This window comes from Gobio gobio (assembly GCF_949357685.1).
Source record: "Gobio gobio genome assembly, chromosome: 4".
Taxonomy (NCBI): domain Eukaryota; kingdom Metazoa; phylum Chordata; class Actinopteri; order Cypriniformes; family Gobionidae; genus Gobio; species Gobio gobio.
Genome location: NC_137100.1, coordinates 29,150,580 through 29,173,727, shown reverse-complemented (window position 1 = coordinate 29,173,727; position 23,148 = coordinate 29,150,580). Strand labels below are relative to the sequence as shown.

The 23,148-nt window shown below is 39.5% G+C and overlaps 1 protein-coding gene across 1 annotated transcript; it reads left to right on the top strand.

The window, feature by feature from the left end:
* Positions 1–731: 731 nt before the first annotated feature.
* LOC307125292 (arrestin domain-containing protein 3-like) lies at positions 732–17,395 on the top strand. The gene is made up of 7 exons (XM_079815057.1): positions 732–1,080; positions 1,173–1,214; positions 1,337–1,397; positions 10,280–10,427; positions 10,540–10,636; positions 11,087–11,343; positions 15,779–17,395. The coding sequence occupies exons 1-7, from the start codon at positions 822–824 to the stop codon at positions 16,199–16,201; spliced, it is 1,287 nt and encodes a 428-aa protein (XP_079671183.1). The 5' UTR covers positions 732–821; the 3' UTR covers positions 16,202–17,395.
* Positions 17,396–23,148: the final 5,753 nt, after the last annotated feature.

Here is a 23,148-nt window from a genome sequence, read left to right as displayed (position 1 = left end):
TTAAAATCACTAATTTATAAAGACAAAAAAAAAAAAATCTAAATGTTGACAGGTCAAAGGACTTGTGCAAGAACACACACATTCACTCTTCTGATCTGAGCACAGTACTGTCATTTTATTTTTTTCTGTAAATGTAAGGGGCTCTTTATTTAGACCCCATTACAGTAACATGTTATAAAACTATTTTTCTATGCAACATTTATTTGTAAAATAGGCTAGTGTCATTCGACATTCAAATGTTTTCACATGTAGCGTGCTGCCACCTTGTGTACAATTAAGAAAACAGACCAAGAATGTAATGCAGAAATAGGCTACAATAAAATAATAATAATACTAATAATTTAAAAAAAACAAAAAACAGAATAACTAGGATTGTATAAGAATTGAGATTTGTATATGCAGGAGAAAAATTCTCAATTCATATGCAATTTTGCATCTTACTGTAAAACGAGACTTGTGTGATACGACTGCAGGCACTCAGGCAGTCACATTTCTTATTTCTATAGGTAATATAATTAAATATATAATACCTTTCATGTAGTGTGTAAAGAGATAGGCTGCTCACCGCAGAGCCATGGGTGGAGCGTAAAGTCCAGCTCTCCGTATTTGGATGTAATTTGGGCATAATGAGTCGAGCTAGAAGGTCCAACCACACCCTAACCCTACCCATAACTCTATCCCTCCATGCATTAGATCCACAAAGGTGGAGCTGGACAAGGTCAAGCTTCTGCAGTGAGCGAGCGCGTGCCTGACTGCGCGTGCCTGATGATGATTCGATTGGGATCAAACGTCAGAAACGGATACTGGCACCAGGAGACGGGATGTCTCTCACTGTGAAAAACATCTCTGTTATATACAGTCCTATCAATCAGAACAATACCTTCACTAGCGGTGACTTTATATCGGGACAAGTCATTCTGGATGTAGCGAAGGACACGCAAATGCAGTCGCTGAGTGTGAAAATTAAAGGGAAAGCAGAGGTTTGCTGGAGCGAACGTCACAAAAACACTGTTGTTTACTCGGATAAGGAGAAGTATTATTCCGTTGAGAGGTTTTTCGTTCGGGAGAACAAAACACATGGTATGTCGAACTACAGTTGTAGTGTTTGTGTTACAATTAGTAGAAATCAGGTCGATTTAACCAGCTTTATTTTGTGCTGTAACTTGATCTAGGTAACGACCATGAGATGCTGAGAGATCCATCAGGACAGCCGTGTAAGTCTGTTGACGGATTAGATGAATATTGCAAAAAGAGCTTTTGAGCTCTGAGAATTGAAAAACATGCTGATCTTTGCTTTGACTTTTGACTTTTGATCTTTTGATATTTGACTTTTTAGATTCTTCGGTTGTGGCACCAGGCCGTCATGTTTACCCATTCACCCTTCAGTTACCTCGACAGTAAGTTACGGGTTCGTTGCACCTCGACAAGTGTAATCTTCTATACGCAAACAAGATTACTTAAAGTGTCAAGAAGTGTAAACATTCAAGTAAAAGTAAACCGTGAAATCTATTTTTTGCTCCTTGAATACGTAGTTTTAGTTAGACATCATCCCACTTAGTAGGCCTATTGCTCAATCAAGTCATAAACAGTAAAAAAAAAAAAAAAAATCCAATTATAAAAGACTGTTTTCCTATTTTATTTATTTTTTGGTAAAAATTGTATAGGGTTGCTAACAACCCGAGGTGTGTAACAGTGCAAGTATTTTTTTTCTGCACGAAAATAATTTACATTTTGATGACTGAATAAGTGCAATTCACCTTGTGGAATAATGTCTGATATACAATGACGAAGTGACATTTTACTCATAGTTACTGCAGGCAGAAAGCAAAAGAATAGGAATAATCATCAGCACAACTTGAAATGGCACAGCGATTTACTGCAGAGAAAGTACTGAACGCAATAAGATATTAGTGTCACTGTCACCTGATGGTGGATCTGGTGAAGAGGCTAGCTTGTCAGCGATCCAAATATTGATTTTGAAGAAGTTGAAAATAATAGTTATTAAAATATGTTTGAGATCGTGAATATTAGCCAGATGTTGAATGTGCTGGGAAATGAGCTCTGACGAGGACAGAGCTCTGACGAACCCTTCCAATCTCCAAAAGGAAATAAAATAGGCTTTATTCTGTTATTGTTACTCTAATATCAGGAGATGATAAATGATCGCGACAGATAGAGATTCATCCGTGTTAGATATAGATCCAGGTCGCTAAAGACCCGAATATGTAATAATGATTGCCAAAATATTAATGCATTTAAGGGTTACATGTTTTAATATCCAGAAATGTGCTTCCTCCTGCATGTTGGCTACCAAACTATAGCCTAGCCTACATGTGATCTTGGTTAACAATGGTATGCAAATCTAAAACATACATTCAAAAGAGTTTGAATAGGCAAAACAATATTAAAAGACAACCATCAGATTGGAAAATTGGATACATGTTTATACATTTTTCAAGTGGTTATATATGTATAGGATTAGAAAGGTTTATTTTTGTGTTTCAAAGTGAATGAAGTGAGCGTAAAAAAAAAAACTTTGCTGTTGTGTTAACCAGTGTCTGGTTCTGCATAAGTGTGTTAGTTGCAGTTTGGGGGGTAGTAGCACAGAAAATCTAACACCTAATTCGCTTGTTAGGGGAGGGGTATTGTGAATTATTTATTAAGTAACAAATAATTGTGTCTGATCTGCCTCAGGCACTAAAAAGTGAATTGCTCTTGTTGTAAGGCACAGAAAAAAATACTGTATAAAATATGCTGTACCTTTTGATGTCATCACCTCCTCGTTTTTACTAATCTTTTTACAATAATCTGTTCTAACATTTGTAAATTTCTTCAGCCCTGTCTGATTGTGTGATGGAAGCTATCACTAACATTTTACTGTTGCTAAACCCATTTGTGAGAAGAAAACCACCCATTGAGCAGGCCATTTCCAGCTCTTTACAAAATTCAATAGCATCTGCTTCAATTGCCACAGATTTTAACCAATTGTCTAGATAAAAGTGGTTCTTGATTGTCTCCAATGGTTTCATAAGAGAAGTCTTTGAAATCCTCAGCATCTGGCTCTTGTTGAAAGTGCAACAGAACACAGATTAGGTTGCTAGTTAGGTTTGGTCCCTGAATGAGTCAAATGCAGTCAAATGCAGCTCTTAGGTTTCTGTTTTAGAAAGATCTACTCCATTTTGTTTGCTTAATGTCCTTTTGAGTTACTATTTCAGCAAGCCCTCTAAGAAAGATGTGTATTCCTCATGATATTGTTTTGTTCCTTTGAAACTTTTTATTTTCAGGGAAGTACACTTGTTAGTAATAGTTTGATTACATAATTTTGACTATGAAGGGTACTGGTAAATAGTAATGTCCATTTTATAATTCCACACATCTTTTCATAGTTGATATGAATAATAAATTGTTTATAGGTCAATGACAAATAAAGCTTTAAAAAAAAGGCAGTTGTTATACTAGTAGTATCTTTAGCATCCGATTTTAATTTTAAAGACACAAAAAATAATCATACAAGTATACAAATTTGAGAGAGATCTACTACAAACCCTCTCTTCCACAAGGATCATTTGGGTTCCTCTGGATGCTGCATTATTATGCTTAATATTATTATCTTTCCACTTCATAATAAAAAACCTATGTTTGCAGTTGTGCCACCCTGACATTTGAGAACGTACAAATTGCTAGAAAAGTTTTTTGTAGTTCTCAACAGCTTTACAACTACTTATATTTATAAAATTAGTTTCTAGGTTATAAACAAAATTATGCCATAGAATTTTATTTTGAATATCTAATTAATTGACAATTACCATCGCACACCTGTTGGTAATAGATAGGTACGTAGGAAAGAGGTCTCATGAACAGGTGCTGGTCATATAATTAGAATATCATCAAAAAGTTCATTTATTTCTCTAATTCCATTCATAAAGTGAAACTTGTATATTATATTCATTCATTACACATAGACTGATATATTTCAATATTTATTTCTTTTAATTTTGATGATTATAACTGACAACTAAGAAAAATCCCAAATTCAGTATCTCAGAAAATTAGAATATTACTTAAGACCAATACAAAGAAAGGATTTTTAGAAATCTTGGCCAACTGAAAAGTATGAACATGAAAAGTACGAGCATGTACAGCACTCAATGCTTACTTAGTTGGGGCTCCTTTTGCCTGAATTACTGCAGCAATGCGGCGTGGCATGGAGTCGATCAGTCTGTGGCACTGCTCAGGTGTTATGAGAGCCCAGGTTGCTTTGATAGTGGCCTTCAGCTCTTCTGCATTGTTGGATCTGGCATATCACATCTTCCTCTTCACAATGCCCCATAGATTTTCTATGGGGTTAAGGTCAGGCGAGTTTGCTGACCAATTAAGAACAGGGATACCATGGTCCTTAAACAAGGTACTGATTGCTTTGGCACTGTGTGCAGGTGCCAAGTCCTGTTGGAAAATGAAATCTGCATCTCCATAAACTTGGTCAGCAGCAGGAAGCATGAAGTGCTCTAAAACTTCCTGGTATACAGCTTCGTTGACCTTAGACCTCAGAAAACACAGTGGACCAACACCAGCAGATGACATGGCACCCCAAACCATCACTGACTGTGGAAACTTTACACTGGACCTCAAACAACGTGGATTATGTTCCCCTCCTCTCTTCCTCCAGACTCTGGGACCCTGATTTCCAAAGGAAATGCAAAATTTACTTTCATCAGAGAACATCCAGTCCTTTTTGTCTTCTGACGCTGTCTGTTGTTCAAGAGTGGCTTGACACAAGGAATGCGACAGCTGAAACCCATGTCTTTTAACGTCTGTGCGTAGTGGTTCTTGAAGCACTGACTCCAGCTGCAGTCCACTCTTTGTGAATCTCCCCCACATTTTTGAAAGGGTTTTGTTTCACAATCCTCTCCAGGGTGCGGTTATCCCTATTGCTTGTACACTTTTTTCTAGCACATCTTTTCCTTCCCTTCGCCTCTCTATTAATGTGCTTGGACACAGAGCTCTGTGAACAGCCAGCCTCTTTTGCAATGACATTTTGTGTCTTGCCCTCCTTGTGCAAGGTGTCAATGGTCATGTTTTGCACAACTGTCAAGTCAGCAGTCTTCCCCATGATTGTGTAGCTTACAGAACTTGACTGAGAGACCATTTAAAGGCCTTTGCAGGTGTTTTGAGTTAATTAGCTGATTAGAGTGTGGCACCAGGTGTCTTCAATATTGAACCTTTTCACAATATTCTAATTTTCTGAGATACTGAATTTGGGATTTTCCTTAGTTGTCAGTTATAATCATCAAAATTAAAATAAATAAACATTTGAAATATATCAGTCTGTGTGTAATGAATGAATATAATATACAAATTTCACTTTTTGAATGGAATTAGTGAAATAAATACACTTTTTGATGATATTCTAATAATATGACCAGCACCTGTATATGCCTGATGAAGGTCATGAGACAGAAACGTTGCTAATAAAAAGTTTTTGATATCTTCTGCAAGTATCGATAGTGTGCGGGATTTCCTTTAACTTTTGAGAATATCTTATTGTTAAAACACCATTTTAAATAGTTTTGTTCATTTGCTCGGACATTTTTGGGGGTCTGAGGGGGTCTTTTCTTATTTGAATGTACTGAAAATGTATTCAAACTAAATAGGGTTCACAGAATCAAGTAATACATGTCATGAATTTACCAAATTATTAGGAAAGGGAAATAATGCACTTGGGCACAAAAATATGCATGTCATGTCATTGACCCTTATACAAATCAGTTTTTTTTTCTTCTTTAGATGCAAGCTCTGAAATCTTGATGATACTGCTGTATTAACAAGTCATTAAAATCTGCAACAGAGATTCGATTGACAACCAAGGATGGATGCCTTTTTCCATTTTGACAGGCAGTTTCTTGCATAAGACCATTTACAACCTAATCGAATGGTGTTTTAACAGCATACGGCACATTACCATGACTATTAACAACTTTCCATGTTTACATCAGTCTTGCAGCATTTGCTCCAATTAGCAATCCAAAGTCTGCATCTAATTGTGCTATTTTGACTTCACTCAATTAGTGCCAATTAGTTCTTGTGTGGTTATGTGCTTCTTTGAGACTGGTAACCTGTCTTGCATGTACACTTCAGGGAGTTTGGTGTAGACATTATCTTCCATATTGCTTACGTCCAAACCAGAGACTATACTATGGATGAACTGAAATTTTATAGACGATTGTTCTCCACTGATCTCGTAGCTTATATACTTATAAATATTTTTATATACTTATATGACTTGTATAAAATTTCTAGTTCATTCAGAAAAAAACATCTTCACATAAAAGAGCATTCGATCATAAACAGAACTATCCTCAGCCTTGATAGCAGTCAATTTCAATACTTTGTCGACATATGATATTGATATTTTAGTGCTGTTTTTTGTAGCACTAAGACCTTGTAGGCCTTATACGGATCCATATGCAAATAAATATTGACAAGATTTCTAGGTTGCCTCCTTGTGTACTGCTGTAGGTAGTAGTGCTGTAGGTGTCTGTCTCTATGCCCCTTTCAAAAGACTGAATTGCCTACACTGAAGGGGATCACCATCACAAAAAAAACAAAAACATCCAGGAGCAGGGATAATCCTACTGTCAAGTTCCCTTTCGATATGGTTCACTCGCATTGCATCAGTAGCTGACGTGTATGGGGAAAACTACGTTTTTCTACGAATACGAGCCTCAAGCAGCGGATTAACGGCTCTTCGACAGCTGCAGCTGACTCAGCACTTCTCTCTTACAGCTACCCGGCGACTCTTTGAAGAGCAAATTTCACTTATTAAAAGCAAATTTGAGAGACGTTTGTTGCAAAATGTCATGCTAAGCGTTTGGCTCATGCAGGGCTCCCCTGCTTCCCTCAGATGAGCACACTGACTGCATCGCTTGCCTGGGACACGTTCACACCCATAGCCTCTTCTTGGTCTAAGGATGACTTTACTCTCATTAGGCCCAAACTCGAAGCAAGATGCTGAAAGAGCCTGCAGAGCAAGATCCACTTTACTGATGCCAACGCTAGGAGAAGGGCGGTCTTTAGTGAGAGAAGCTGAAGGTTGGCCATTGCTAGTGGCTTAAACAGATGGCTTCGGAGTGCCCTCAGGACTATGGACAGGTCCCAAGATGGAACCGTGTGGGGGCCCCAATGAGAAAATTGCCTACCAAGTCGTTTTTCCCAATAGACTGGCCAGCACGGGTCTGCTGATAGCAGCTGCACCATGCCCGGGAACCACAGCTGGTCTGCCAGCTTGGTGCCACAAGTAAAACCGAGCATCTGTCCTCCCGGATGAAACCGCCGAATGAAACCATGCAGCTTGCATCAGATGAGGGGCGCTGGTCTTTGCGGGTGAAGAGCACTGGAGATTTATCACGCTAAGGGGAGAGCAAGGCACGTGGGTGCTGGGCAGACATGAGCTTGCTACAGCCCTGTTGCTCGACCCTGCCGCTCCGCTGTTTCCTCCATCTCTGCTTGAGAGGGGAAGAGAACGGGAGAGAGCAAGGCGGAAGGACTCTTTAAAGAAAACAATCTGCAAGCACAGCAGTGCGAGACTCGTGCTCTTGCAGTGAGAGCAGCTGGTATCTGTCAGTGCAACCTGAGAGTGGGTGTGTCCCAGGCAAATGATGCACTCAGTGTGATGCACTCGTCTAAGGGAAGCAGGGGAGCCCTGCATAAGCCACACTCTTGGCGCAACATTTTGCAACAAAAGTCTCTCAAATTTTTCATAATAAGTGAAATTTGCTCTTTAAAGAGTCGCTGGATAGCTGCAGGGGAGAAGCTCTGAGTCAGCTTCATCTGACGAAGAGCTGTTAATCCGCTGCTTAAGGCTCGTTTCAATGGCGAGCAGAAAGGCTTCTATCTTCTCCTCTGAGTCAGCGAGATGATATTCGTGTTTGGAAAAAATTCTGATGAAAATGGCTTTCAACGTGACTTAAATAGGCAGTTGGCCTGGATGCCATTTCGTCAGAATCTTTTGACTGAGGAGCAGCAAGGGTCAACTGTGTGAGCATGGCCAGCTATGCAATGCTTGTTCCTGTTATCTCAGGGACCCGACGTTACATTGGTAACTGAAGCGTTCCCTTTTGATATGGTTCACTTGCATTATGTCAGTTTCTTAGCTGACACTATGGTGAATGCAATCCAATAGCGCTGTGCTATGCCTTTGAGCGAACAGAGACTGTCCTGTGAGCCCAGTCTGAGGGCACTTGAGGTCAGGGCCTTATTTTAGGCTCATATTCAGGGGCAAATACAGCTCTTGAAAAAAATTAAGGGACCACTTAACATTGATTTCTGAACTTGGAGTGCTCTCTTAATTTTTACCAGAGCTGTATATAGATGCAAAGCCATAATTCACCCATCTTAGCAGCTCAGGCCCTCAGTGCTATTGCATCCACTATCCGGAACTGGAGTGCTCGATGTAGATGTAGTGTTCACTGAATGTGCAAATTCACTCCCTGACAGTAGATGCCGCTTATTGAAAAACAGAAATACCCAGGGCCTTCTTCAATGTGTGCTCAGCAAGAGCGTTTTGTGCTTGAGCGCCACCAAGTCGTGTTTTACTGTAAATTCAGTAGTTCCTGGCATGTGAACAAAAGCGCCAATTTCTAGGGCTGGACCAGAATATTTGAATATTCGTTCGATGGGTTGGTATTCGATTTTCAATTGTGGGATTCGAATATTTTTTTTTTTTTTTTTTCACGCACACTGACCTGGCATCCCCCTCAACACGGTTCACGCCTGCATATGTTTACACTATAAAATTTGGCAAAATACAATACTGGATGGACAGTTGAATAGGAACCCAACCTCGTTATACTGAATAAATATATTTGCTTCTTCTTAGTGTTCCCTGCAACAGAGTATTCTCTGTCTAGAGCACACAACTGCATGAGCTTCTATCGAAGAAGCGCATGCCTGAGCTTGCATTTTGGGTTAAGCTGCGTTGGTTTGACATTGTGGAGCAAGTATTGGGTATCGGGGCAGCCGTAAACAGTAGCGGAACTAACTGTCATTGGTAGGAAATGGCACACGCATGGATTGTGGCGATTTCTGGGCTGATGTAAAACGCTCCATGGAGCGGTATGCTGGTCAATGGCATCCAGCGCCGACTTATAGGCAGTCGGCCCCGCCCATTTTGACGGGCTGAAAAGCCAGTTGTCTGTGCAGGTGCGCAGATGTGATCCAATCAAACTTTAGTATTCGGAAATACAGAGTTTCTCCATACGCATAAAAAACTGATGCAATATGAGTGGACATATCGAAAGTGAACCATTGACATTAAATAACCAATCATAATGATCTACTCCCTTCTTGCAATCATCTTTCATTAAACTTGGTACAGTCGCCTGAACTGTGAACTGTAATTTCACAAGAGCATTTATTTAATTTCAAGAGCATCTATTACATTTTCTAGTTAAAGCTGAGACTTTTCCTCTGTGTGAGGAGATTCACTTTTAAAAGTTTTATTTCATTAGCAACCTCCTGTTCCTGTTATTCTTCCATTTCCAAATCTCAATTCAATATGCCTAAAGATTTATGTTTAGATATTGATAGGAACATTTCAGTTGAGCATATTCAATAAGCATTCACAAAAAGGGTACTCTCGCTTTGTCATATCACATTTACTCACCATACAATGAGGCCTGTCCTCAATCCAGTCTGTTTTATTCATCGTCTTGGAAATGAATCCACTGTCATTGTCGTAGTCCCAACAGCCTGTGCTTTAAAAATTTACAACCTAAGTCCAATGAGGTCAATTAATTAATCCATCCAACAAAGTTCCACAATGCAGAAGGTTGCATCCTTTTGTAGTGACTATTACTCTACTTGATCTTTTCGTGTTTCTCAATTAAGATACCCTTACAGGCAATTCATTAGTGCTCCAGTGAGGTGACACGATGCTTGTTTTTATCCTACATGAAATTGTTCAAGAACAAAAATTTTTAATAAAAAATAAATAGGCAACAATAGAAACATTTGATCTGCTAGCGTCTTCCACTGCTACATACCAATTAGCATCTTTGACATAATTTTATTCTTGCAAGATTTATTGTCCATATGCAGAGCATTACCCAACCAGCAGGTGTCATTGGGCTGACCCTTAGCCAAATTAAATTGAATGGCTCATACAGCACATATTTAATATAAATATTACTTTTGCCAATATTATTTTAAAGAATTTTAACCTTTTATTGATACTTTCTGCTGTACATCTACTCTGTTTACACAAAACATTATTTTCTTATAGGCACTTCCCACCAACCTTCAATGGTTCAGTTGGAAAAATTGTCTACACTTTGGAGACAAAACTATCCCGGTCAATGCGTATTTCCAGCAAAGCCAAAGCAGAGTTTCACTATGTCCCCGGTCCCGATGTGTCCAATCCTGAACTAATGGTGAGATTATAACTAAAATCCCATGCATTCTCTTTCTAATATATACCATCTGTTCCTCTACTATATTTTGAGGTACATTTCACCTCTGTTTCGCGTCTTTTGTCTTGTTTAGGCGCCTCAGTATGGAACCAAAGATAAACAAATGAATCTCTTCACCTTTGGGAGAGTCTCCATGAACATAAAGACTGAGAAAATGGGATACTACCTCGGTAAAATTATATGTATATGTGTGTGTTTTTTGCATGTTTTTGTTTGTCAATAAACTCAAAGTTGGATCATTGTAGACTTTTGTAGATTTTAAGGGGAGCCTTATTCAAACTATTTCTAAATCTTTGTTAGAAGATGAAATGTATATCAAATTGCAAATATCATTTGGAGCAACAACATCTTTGGAGTCGGTGAGAGGTGGATGGACATCCATGAGTTTCTTGTTTACGCTCTGTAAGCACTCTTGTGTAAGCAAGTAGATTATGATGATAAATGTGGCCTTTTCAGATCATATGATTCAGCTATTGTAATAATTGACAAAAAAAGTTGTAAATGTGAATTAAGAGGCTATTAAGAGACTATTTTGTTAAAATGCAGAGTCATGGTTTCTAGCGATATTTTATCAAGTAATTGTAATTTACCTAATTGTGTCTTATTGTGCCTTACTACAGGAGAGAGCTTGAAAGTTTTGGCTAAAGTTCAGAACAATTCATCCCGTGCAATCAAGCCAAAATACTGCCTGTATGAAAAACACAGTTTCTTCGCAAGAGGAAAGAGAAGACTTCACACACATGACCTATTTAAAGAAGAAGGGGAACCCATTGAGCCGAACTCAAGAAAAACCGTCACCAAAGTGCTGCCCATTCCTCCCAGCCTTACCATCTCTATCCTAAATTGTAGGATCCTCAAGGTTGAGTACAGACTCAGGGTGAGTTTCAACATATAAAGCAAAGACAAACAGTCATATTGCAATGAAGTGAACAAATACATTAGATTGGCCAGTCTGGTCTCATTGTAAATCGTACGTAGGTATTAATACGTAACATTTACAGGTGCAAAACGTGCATTTTTGTACATTTTAAAAGATGCTGAAACTTTTATATGTAAACATTACGTATTTAGCAAAAGAAACCTAAAATATTTATTAATATTTTATAAATATAATTGACCTGAACTTTTACCAATTTATAGATTTATTTATAGAGTATCCGGAAAGTATACATAGCGCTTCACTTTTTCCACATTTTGTTATGTTACACCCTTATTCCAAAATGGATTTAATTCATTATTGTTTTCTTAAATTCTACAAACAATACCCCATAATGACAAAGCTGAAATAAGTTTGTTTGAAATCTTTGCAAATTTTGTAAAAATAAAAAACGCAAAAAATCATATGTACAAAAGTATTCACAGCCTTTGCTCGATACTTTGTTAAAACACCTTTCGCACCAATTACAGCCTGAAGACTTTGAGCATGATGCTACAAGCTTGACACACCTATTTTTGAAACACCAAGGACATTGATGTTGCCCTGTAGCCACTCCTTTGTTATCTTGGCTGTGTGCTTTGGGTCGTTGTCCTGTTGGAAGGTGAACCTTCGCCCCAGTTTGAGGTCCAGAGCTGCATTCATCTTTCCCTCAATACTGACTAGCCTCCCAGTTCCTGCTGCTGAAAAAAATCCCCACAGCATGATGCTGCCACCACCATACTTCACTGTATGGTTGTTATTGGCCAAGTGATGAACAGTGCCTGGTTTCCTCCAGACTTGACGCTTGCCATTCAGGCCAAATAGTTCAATCTTTGTTTCTTCAGACCAGAGAATTTTGTTTCTCATGGTCTGAGAGTCCTTCAGGTGCCTTTTACTGAGGAGTGGCTTCCGTCCAGCCACTCTACCATACAGGCCTGATTTGTGGAGTGCTGCAGAGATGGTTCTCCTCTCTCTACAGAGAAACGCTGGAGCTCTGTCAGTGACCATCAGGTTCTTGGTCACCTCCCTGACTAAGGCCCTTATCCCCCGATCACTCAGTTTGGCCGGGCTGCCAGCTCTAGGAAGAGTCCTGGTGGTTCCAAACTTCTTCCATTTACGGATGATGGAGGCCACTGTGCTCATTGGGACCTTCAATGCTGCAGAAATTTTTCTGTACCCTTCCCCAGATCTGTGCCTCTATACAATCCTGTCCCGGAGGTCTACAGGTCTTCATGGCTTGGTTTGTGCTCTGACATGCACTGTTAACTGTGGGACCTTATATAGACAGATGTGTGCCTTTCCAATCAACTGAATTTACCACAGGTGGACTTCAATCAAGTAGTAGAAACATCTCAAGGATGATCAGTGGAAGCAGGATGTACCTGAACTCAATTTTGAGTGTCATGCCAAAGGCTGTGAATACTTATGTACATGTGATTTTTTTTTCTTTTTCGTTTTTTATTTTCAATACATTTACAAAGATTTCAAACAAACTTTTTTCACATTGTCATTATGGGGTAGTGTTTGTAGAATTGAGGATAAACAAAACATGAATTTAATCAATTTTGGAATAATGCTGTAACATAACAAAATTTGGAAAAAGTAAAGCGCTGTGAATACTTTCCGGATGCACTGTATATGCTAATTGTCAATCATCTTTGACGATAGTGGTCCTGACAGAAATAGCATCAAAAAGATCATTTGAGCCACTTATCCCACTCCTACCTCTTAACCTACCCATAACCATTTATTAAAGGGTACATAAAAAACACAGTTTCTGCCAGTCTCAAGCTAATCTTGAGTACCTATAGAGTAGTATTGCATCCTTTATATATCCAAAGAGTCTTTAGTTTTATCATTTTTATAAAAGACAGATACGCTGTACCGATTCTTTCCAAAAACAGCCGAGCTTGTGCAGGCGTGCAGTGGGTGGAGCTAAAGAGTCACAAGCACACACACACACACACACACACACAATGCATTGTGGCATTATCCCTATATAACTTTCGATTCACTATACGTTTGTGTTGTTTACATTATACGCAATTGATGAGCGCACGGATTGGATGATTCCGCCCTTTATGACTTCATACAGGGTCATACTTGTTCAAATCCTGAAGGAGTGTATTTGGCAGAGAAATACTCTGTCATACGTTCATCTCGTTTTTTGAAATGTTGGCCATGTTTAGTGTAACCCCTCCTGTTCGAACCAGCCCGCTTTAAGTGGGACTTGATCCCGGGTCCGCCGGCATGAGAGTCAGATGCTCTTACCAGGAGGCTAAAGGATGCAACCCCTAGTGTCAGTCACTAGAGCATCTCTTGAGATCAGGGGAGTGAGGTTTACCTGCACAGCTCTTACATTCACCCCCCCTAAACCTTACTCCTATCCGGGTCATGGCACCAATTTAACCCCTCCTGTTCAAATCTTACTAGCTGGCCTCCGTTCCTTAGCATGAGAATCCAACTCTTTAACAGTGTAAATAAAGGCCAATTTATACGTCTGCGTCGAGTGCACGCAGAAGGTACGGCGTACCATACGCATAGACGCGTTGGATACGCCGTACCCTGACGCGCACCTCTCCAAAAATGTAACAACGCGTCAATTCTACGCGGACCGCAAGTGCTGTGATTGGTCTTCCCGAACCCTTCCCTCAGGTCAATAAATAAATAAAAAATCTGCGATAGGAGTGTGTGTGTGTGTGTGTGTGTGTGTGTGTCCAGAAATGGGATGATAGTTCCTTACGTCTGCTATAACACAATATTTTGTAGTCCAGTGATTCTTTATGGCAGTAAATAAATACATAGATCCGCTGAGTATAGTTTATTTATTTTCTCATTAAAACCAAAGATGTTAATCAGTGATTGCATATCAATATATCAGGGTACATTTCGTGAATGAAGTCTCCGCAACAGCAATCGATTGCTCGAGCCACCGCTACTGAAAACAGCGGCCACGAGCTCTGCATGATTTCACAAACGCATTCCAGCACCAGATCGCCTTATTTAACTTTACTAATCAACTAGAGATGCTTAATTTGTATTAAATACAACAACTCAAGCTGCAAGAAAAGCCGTTCTCTCACTGCTGCTGATATTCCGACATGAATGTACACATTCTACACAACAAGCTGCTTCTTCTTCGGCTGTTGTCTTGATTACACCAACATGCCAGAGGACACTGCCTGCTAGCGTCTGCATGTGTCATTGCACATTGACGCGGACAACAGCGCAGAAGTATAAATGCTCACGACGGCTACGCGCGTAGCCTACGGTGTACACTCGACGCAGAAGCATAAATTGGCCTTAAGTCAGAATGCATGAAATAGCATTAGACCCCAAAAATATGTAATTATAAATACAGACATAAGACAGACAAGTGGAATAACAATAATTTATTTATTGCAAAAATGTCAAAAACGGTACCAAAAGTAGTTTTAATATATATACAATTTGTATAAATTCTATATAATATAATTGTGTATATCCAGTGTGTATGAAAACGTAAGTAAATGTAGACATGTTGCAGCAGCAGTATTTTTCATTTAAAACTGTATCTTGATGTTAAAGGGTTAGTTCACACAAAAATTTAAATTAGCCAATGATTTACTCACCCTCAAGTCATCCTAGGTGTATATGACATTCTTCTTTCAGACGAATACAATTGGAGTACAAAAAATATCCTGGCTAATCCAAGCTTTATAATTTTATCCATCATAAAACTGCTCCACACGGCTATGGGGGGTTAATAAATGCCTTCTGAAGCGAAGTGATGCGTTTGTGTAAGAATAATATCCATATTAAAAACTTTATAGACTAAAATAACGAACTTCCTGCGGACGCATCGATTTACAGCGAAAGAGTAACCCTTGAACCCTTCCCTTGACACATGTGTATTGACGAACGCGGAAACGCAGAGAATAGAGCAAAACAAAACAGTGGTCATGAATTAGAAGTCTAAAACGAGAATTCTTAAAGAGAAATGTGGAGGATTTCGATATATGAGAAGAGGGGCTTGAGTTTGTTGCCCAGCACTATCCACAAGAGGCGTCAAAGCTTGCGATGCTCCTATATGTCGCGTCAGGGATTGCTCTTTTGCGGTGAGTCGACTTGCGTATGGCGATCCGCCGGAAGCTAGTTATTTTATAAAGTCTATAAAGTTTTAAATATGGATATTTTTCTTACACAAACGCATCACTTCGCTTCAGAAGGCCTTTATTAACCCCCCGGAGCTGTGTGGAGCACTTATATGATGGATAGATGCACTTTTATGGACTTTCAATCAAGGACTGTGCTGATTGCTCATCTCGTACAGACACATGTTTCTGTTACTCACTCCTAATTGAATTATTTGTTGTGAATGTATTTTGTAATTATTGACTGTATGCTTTGTGCCTAGGTCTGCCTGGATGTGCCATTTGCCTCAGACCCGGAGATCAAGTTCCCAGTAGTGATTCTACCTCTTCAGTCTTTATCAGGTGCAAATAGTGCTACAAACAGTGACTTTGGAATCTGGAATCAACCACCAGGTGGCAATGTGTACCCCAACCCACCTCCTATGCCTCTATCTGCCTTACCATTTAATATGGTTGAATCACCTGGTCAGTTTGGTGCTCTGGGTTACCCTGGACCTCCCTTGAGTCCGTTTAATGCTTCTGGTTACCCTGGACCTCCCTTGAGTCAGTTTAATGCTCCTGGTTACCCTGGACCTCCTGGTGAATTTGGTTCTTCAGTGTCTCATCAGTCTGACTCATCAGCGCCACCTCCATATCAAGAATATCATTTATATCCACAGTTGCCAGACCACCCTGAAAAATCTTGACAAAATTATTTAGAATCACCTTATAGGTTTATTTTATGATTATTGTTTTACCTAGCTTGCTAAAAGGATTTATATTCTTATGTGCCTATTTTTTTTGTGATTTTGATTAATTAAGTTCTTATACTTAAACAAATCTTATACTGTTTTTGTTGTATTTCTAAACCTTCTGTATAGTGCTACATTTTACATCCCTTGAAAAAGATAAATATGTATCTGTTCTCCAGAAATGTTCTATGCCTTATACAGTTGCAGGAAAAAGTATGTGAACCCTTGGATCTACTATGACTTTCTGCATGAATTGTTACAAAACTAAGTCACAACAGCACACAACCCTTTATTTTCATGTTTTTACTGAACACATGGCACACATGAGTATTTTATGTATTTTCATTTACGAATGAAATATAAAGCATTGCTGAATTACTCACACATATTATCATTGGTAATCATATGCTTTCCCTGCATGTCCCCTCTGCCTGTCCGCATGTCTCAAGTTAAGCTCTGAGGCGATAGAGAGGATCACTCACAGGAAGTGGGTCCAGTGTACCAGTGTAGGCATTTCAAGACTGATTCAAGATATGAACATATTCAAGGTATGACACAATTCAGCCAATCAGCGTCCTCAAATCTAATCCAAAAAAGAGATTAAGTTATCAGCCCTAATGAGCCACAAGTTTTGATGGACGAAGGTTGTATTCAAGGCAAAGGCGAATGCAGTGACGTGCAGGAGTCTTAAATTAGGAGCATGCAAGTCTGTTATTATTAATAATGAGCAAACAAACCATGTACTGTATGTGTAGTAATGTGTTTAGTAACTCTGAACAATCCATATGTGGTGCTGTTTGGTATCAAGCTTGACTAGTATTTATTTGTATAAAAGAAAGCTCTAAACAAATGTAGCATTTATTTTATATTTTTTAAATGTATATACTGTATATTATTTATATATTTATTCCTCAGAGTTTTTGATGTCGCACTGTTGGCAATACATACATTGTGAACTATGAAAATAATAATTAATTTTTTTGTTACAAAAATAAAATTATGTTCTGGAAAGTTTTTAATGTGCACTTTGGTGTGCTCAATATAGTTTTCAAGTATATGGACTCATCATTTGGTTGTTGTTTATTATTTTAGATATTTCCTTCTGTTGAATCTTTTTCTTAAACAAAAATAAAAACGACACTATTCTGCATTTAATCATTCTGGGATGTTTGCTGAAATTGTTGGATGTGGCACAGTCCTAAAACCTTGTCCAGTCTTCCAGAAGTTGCCACTGCATATTATAAACCAATCTTGTAAATACATGGAAAAACAGTTTTAGTAGTTTATTATTAGATAAATATTATATATTGATGTTGTTTGCATTTTTTTATAGGCCACAGCATGAAACAGAAGCGATGATCTTTCGTTCCCTTTCGAACGGTCAGTTCGTACTGCGTCTTAAGACGCTGTATGGGTAGGTTCTCCTACTCTCGAATATACTAAAGTAATTGTAAAATCACGCAGTGCTACTGCCCAGTCAAAACAGTGTCGAGACATCTCGCACGCTATTGGCTGGCCAGTGGGAACTGCATGAACCAATGGCAGAACAGCGTAATCTGAGCGAACCAATGGGCACAAAGCCCGCGAAGCTGAGCGCAAGAGCCCGCGAAAGGGGCATATAAAATACGCAGTAACTGTCAAAAATGTCCTTCAGCGACGATCTACGGTCCTCGCTGATAAACTTGAACTACACCACCTTCACCATGAATTAACGAGCTCTTCCTTTTCTCTCACTTGGGCCGCCTTAAGAAGCGCCGCGGACAGAGAATGCCAGAGTGGACGAGCGAACTAATGCCGGAGCTTCCCGCATTACTTTCTCTCAGACTGCTGGAGATATTTAGAGCGCGGCTTATGTTACAGGCTGTTGTCACTGCAGCTCACGCTTCCTACAGCGGCAGCGCGTGCGCCCCCTCTCCCAGCGCGCTTACTGTCGAGAGCGCGACTTACGTCATTGCTGCCTCGCTGTCTAGCGCATAATGGCGTCGTGAATGGCGGCCAAGCCCTGTGCCTTTTCACTCTCCACCACTTCTCTAGAGGTTCAACAGTGTAGTAAACGAGCCTGTTATGAAGCACGCACGCCACACACACTGAAAACACCGTCGAGAGCGCGACTTACGTCATAGCCGCGCCCTCTGCTGTTACGGTGCACTTCGCACACAGGGTTGCCGGTTCGAGCCCCGCTCTCACAGGTTTCTCAGTGAGTCTCAATTTAGTGAATGGCGGCCAAGCCCTCCACCACTTCTCTCAGTAAACGAGCCTGTTATAAAATATGCACGCCTGTACACAGAACACTGTATTAACGGCGATCCTAATAAACAATTAAGAGTTCTTTCTTCTGTTATGACAGCAGGCAGTGTGTCCCCTACATAGGGTGTACCCCTGCATATAAGCACTGTTAATTCAGCGCTATATAACCACTCAAAAGTCCTGCTGTAGCCGGATTACCACTACAGACTTACTTTACATTCTCTCAATCCCCTCGGTTCAGGCGACTGGAGATTTAAATATTGCAGTCAACTAGCCTGTTGTCAAACACGCTCGCCTGCACATCAACGCTGTTTTTAACAACGACCTTACTAAAAATTTTTTTAAAAAAAACACACAAGTCTTCTCTCTCTTCTGCACCACACGCCGCCTTCTGACTCTATAAAACCCCTGTGCGATCGGGCAGAGGCTTGGAAAACCATCCCCGGTGTGTCACAGTGAGTTATAAAAAACATTCAACAAGCAGTGGCGGTTCTAGGGGGGTGGCCAGGGGGGCCGGTGCCCGTGTCAACAAGCTTGGCCCCCCTTCTGGCCCCCGTAAATTTGGAATCATATCGCACCAAACAAAAAACTGGTTAAACTGGTTGCAATGTGCGGTTTTTGCTGTGGCGGTGAGTGATGAAAAGAGCACTTTATTGTGTCATAACCAATAACCAATGCAGAGAAGCAATGAGGAGGCTGCTCGCTGTGGGACGCAAGTAGTCTGTTTATGAATGATTCGTCACTCAGTCTGCATTCGCTCAAATAGTTGTAAAACACGGGCTATAATGGTTGCTACGCACTTGATTATAGATAAAATAAGCTCTCTTTATACACGTTGTGTTGTGTGTAACTTTACCCATACGCAGCAGTGATAGCTACTGTAGATTAATTTTACTGACTTGACGACTTTGAATTCCATTCAGTCATTTGGTTCATTTAGCCTACTTGTAGTTAATATATATTTTTTTCAAAATTTCTAATTTCTAACTGAACACATATGTCTTTGATCATATTCCGAATTAGGAAGATGCAGCCAAAGATAAATTATGACCAACGCAATGAAAGAACCATTCATGTGCGAATATGACAGATAGGCATACCCGAGAAAAGATACAGAAAATAATGTAATTTCAGTCTTGTTCACATATAGCGAGAAATAATATTATTTTATCCAATTGTCCAGTGTTGCTTAGAGTATTAGATGTTTGTTTTTATGTCCATGCTAACTTTGCGAAGAGTCCGCTAACAGAGAGCAGGAAGGCTACAAAACATGTAAAATAAATGGTTTAGTTTTACTTTTATAAATTGAGCATGCATGATCATATTACAGATACATTACTTTTCAAATAAATAAATGAACTTAAAATTATTTTACTTCACGTGTAGAGACTGCAGAGTGATACAGTATATGGCCAAATAAAAAAGACTTCCAATAATCCGGCAATAAGTTAAAGGGTTAGTTCCCCCAAAAATAAAATAAAAACACCTAATGTAACTCACCCTCGTGTTGTTCCAAAACCTGTATTAGTTAGAATGTTGTTAACCAAACCATTTCAGTGCTTCTTAGTTAGAATGTCCATAAAATTCAAGATATGCGGCAAAAATGCCCGTTTGAGTTTTAGTCTCAGAGCGTTTTTACACTGGGCACGTTTGTTGTGGTCCGCGTCAGAGCGCATTCTAAACCGCGAATACACCTCAGGCTCCCTCTCGCTCGTATCCAAGGTAAATCATCAACACTATCATCCCTTAGCCTACATGTGTTTTATTGAACTAAATACATCGTCATCTGATAAAATGCATGTGCAGGTTACTTTTCTTGCGCATCCTTAATCTTATAATATAAAATACAATATTATGTATCCTGTTTATATATATATATATATATATGTATATATATATATATATATATATATATATATATATATATATATATATATATATATATATATATATATATATATATATATATATATGTATATATATATATATATATATATATATATATATATATATATATAATATAAATAAAAAAAACAAAAGTACATATTTTGAATAGGCTACCATAATGTTTAGTTATTTTATGTTTATTTCCATTTGTTTAGCTTGTTACGCATTTGTGTTGCCTCTATCCAATAAAATACATATACAATGGTTATTAGCAGTTGTGTATTTTGTTTTTGATTATTGCATAAAATAATATTATATTGGATCTAACTATAAATTACCCAGTTGTGAATCATATGACCCGTGGATCGTCCGTGGGCGGCCAGAAAACATGTAATATAAACCAGCGGCTCGGTAGCGGAGCACTGTCGGAAAAGTGGTGGCTGCTGCTGGTGGTCCGCTAGGAAAACAATGAGCAAAATGCCAGCGGGCCGCCAACTTTGCCTCCAGTGGTCCGCCACTGGCCCGCTGGTCGTATGTTAGCTGTTGCTTTCATATTCCCATGAATCGCAGCACAGCTCGAGCGCAATTTGCGCAACCAAGCTCAGAGCATCTCCTTCAGGCAGTCTCGAATTCAGTTCCCCTGAGCTCAGCTCACCTGGGTCATGACAACTTTCACATTACCAATTATTCGAACTAAACTGCCAGTGTGAAAACGCCCTCACATTTACATCATGATATAGACTAAGCATTAACATGAGTAACGAGTGCAATATCACACAAGTTTTTCTACCCAGAATAGCATGACTGCAAATTCGATAGCCTACTGCTCTTATACAACAGTTTAATAAAATAAATAAGTTAATAGTGTTCAACATAAGAAAGTCATATTTGGAACGACATGGGGGTGAGTAAATGGTGATAGAATTTTCATTTTTAGGTGAACTACCTAATTAACTACTGGTTAAGATAAATGTTAACGTGTGCCCCCTAAAAGCACAAGTGGCCCCTGCCTGGCCCCCCTAGTTACCGTGGTCTAGAACCGCCACTGTCAACAAGGATATTCGCTCGCAAACCCCCCGTTTCACGGGCATAACGCACACTTCGGTGGAGAGCAACGTGACTCACGTCCTCAAAACCGAAGTAGAGAGCCTATTGATAATACAAATAAAATAAAAGCGTTAGAGGCGGTGCCTCCAGCTCAGAGCGAGTCAGGTTTTTTTTACAGCCGCTACTTCCTTGTTCCCAAAAAAGATGGCGGCCTCAGGCCCATCTTAGATCTCAGACACCTGAACAAGGCTCTTTCAAACGGCCTTTCAGAATGCTGACATTAAAACAGATCATCGCGCAAATCTGCCCGATGGACTGGTTTTTCTCATTGGATCTGAAAGCAGGGTTCCCACACTTCTTGAAAGTACTTGAATTTCAGACACATGGATTCAAGGCCTGGAAAGTACTTGAAAACAAATATAGGTCCTTGAAAGTGCTTGAATTAAATTTGAAACACATTTTGTTTAGAATGATGTTATTTAAAAAAATTGTCCTACAATATATGTGCTATCAAAAACAACAAAACGTTGCTTATGTTTGGGGGGTGGAGGGGTAGCAGGGAAAAAAAACTTGAAACGACGGAGAGCAGTATACACTTGCTGAAAATGAAAAGTTGTGATTTTCTAGGCCGATATGGCTATCCTACGAAGTAGGAACTATTCTCTCATTCCTGCGTAATAATCAAGGATCTTTGCTGCCATACCATGAGTGCAGCGGAGCACTGATATTACACATTATTATACGCCTGAAAATCGGCTAACTTCTGTCAACATAACCAACGATGGTACGGCTCAAAGTTCCTTGATCATTACGCAGGAATGAGAGAATAGTTCCTTGCCATATCGGCCTAGAAAATCACAACTTTTAATTTTCCGTTGGCCTTAGTACACGATGTAACTATACACATCACAACATGGAGGAAAATGTTGCTTATTGAGCTGTAGGCTAGCTGGAGCCGTTTACCGCCAGTCTTTGTGCTTAGCTAGGCTAGCAGTAGGTGCGTCAGACAGAGTTGAAACACAACCAGACACGGAGATGATAATGGTATGTTTGGACTTATCTAACTGAGGGGGATACGGTGAACAAGCTTAAGGGGGGGGGAGCTTTTCACACTGTTAAAGACTTGGATTCCCATCCTAAACATGGACAAAGTTTCACAAAAAAAAGTTGGACGTTTGATGGAGTATCTTTGTGCAAAAAATACTCCTTCCGGTTTCTCATAAGTTTTGGAAAGTTTTTTTCGAGTATGGGTATATGTGACGTCAGATGGGGTGGAATGTCCTTGTACGGGCGCGCGATTAGAGCAAGAGAGCACACGCTTTAGGGAAGCCGGCTGCGCTGCAGTCACAGGACTTCACGAAATCAACAATGTCTCCAAAGATGTGTGTTTTTGGTTGTCATGGCAAGACAATCATGTTTTTACGGAGCAGCAACGGTGTTGTGCAAGTGTTTGTTTGTTCCCTGAATTTCGGCGACGATGGTTTATAAACAAGGTACAGTTCAACTCCGGATTTGTATTGCTCGCCTAATGCTGAAAGATGGAGCGGTCCCAGCAATTAAGGTTCACGGTCGTGTGTTGGTAGCAGGTGGTGAGTAAAAATGCTTCAAATGTCTTTGTGTTGTTAGCTATCGATTCCATTGTTTTTCTATGTAAACATGCATAGCTCAGCGCAATAGCTGCGCACGCTCGTCATTCTTTATCTCTGCCCAAACGATACGCC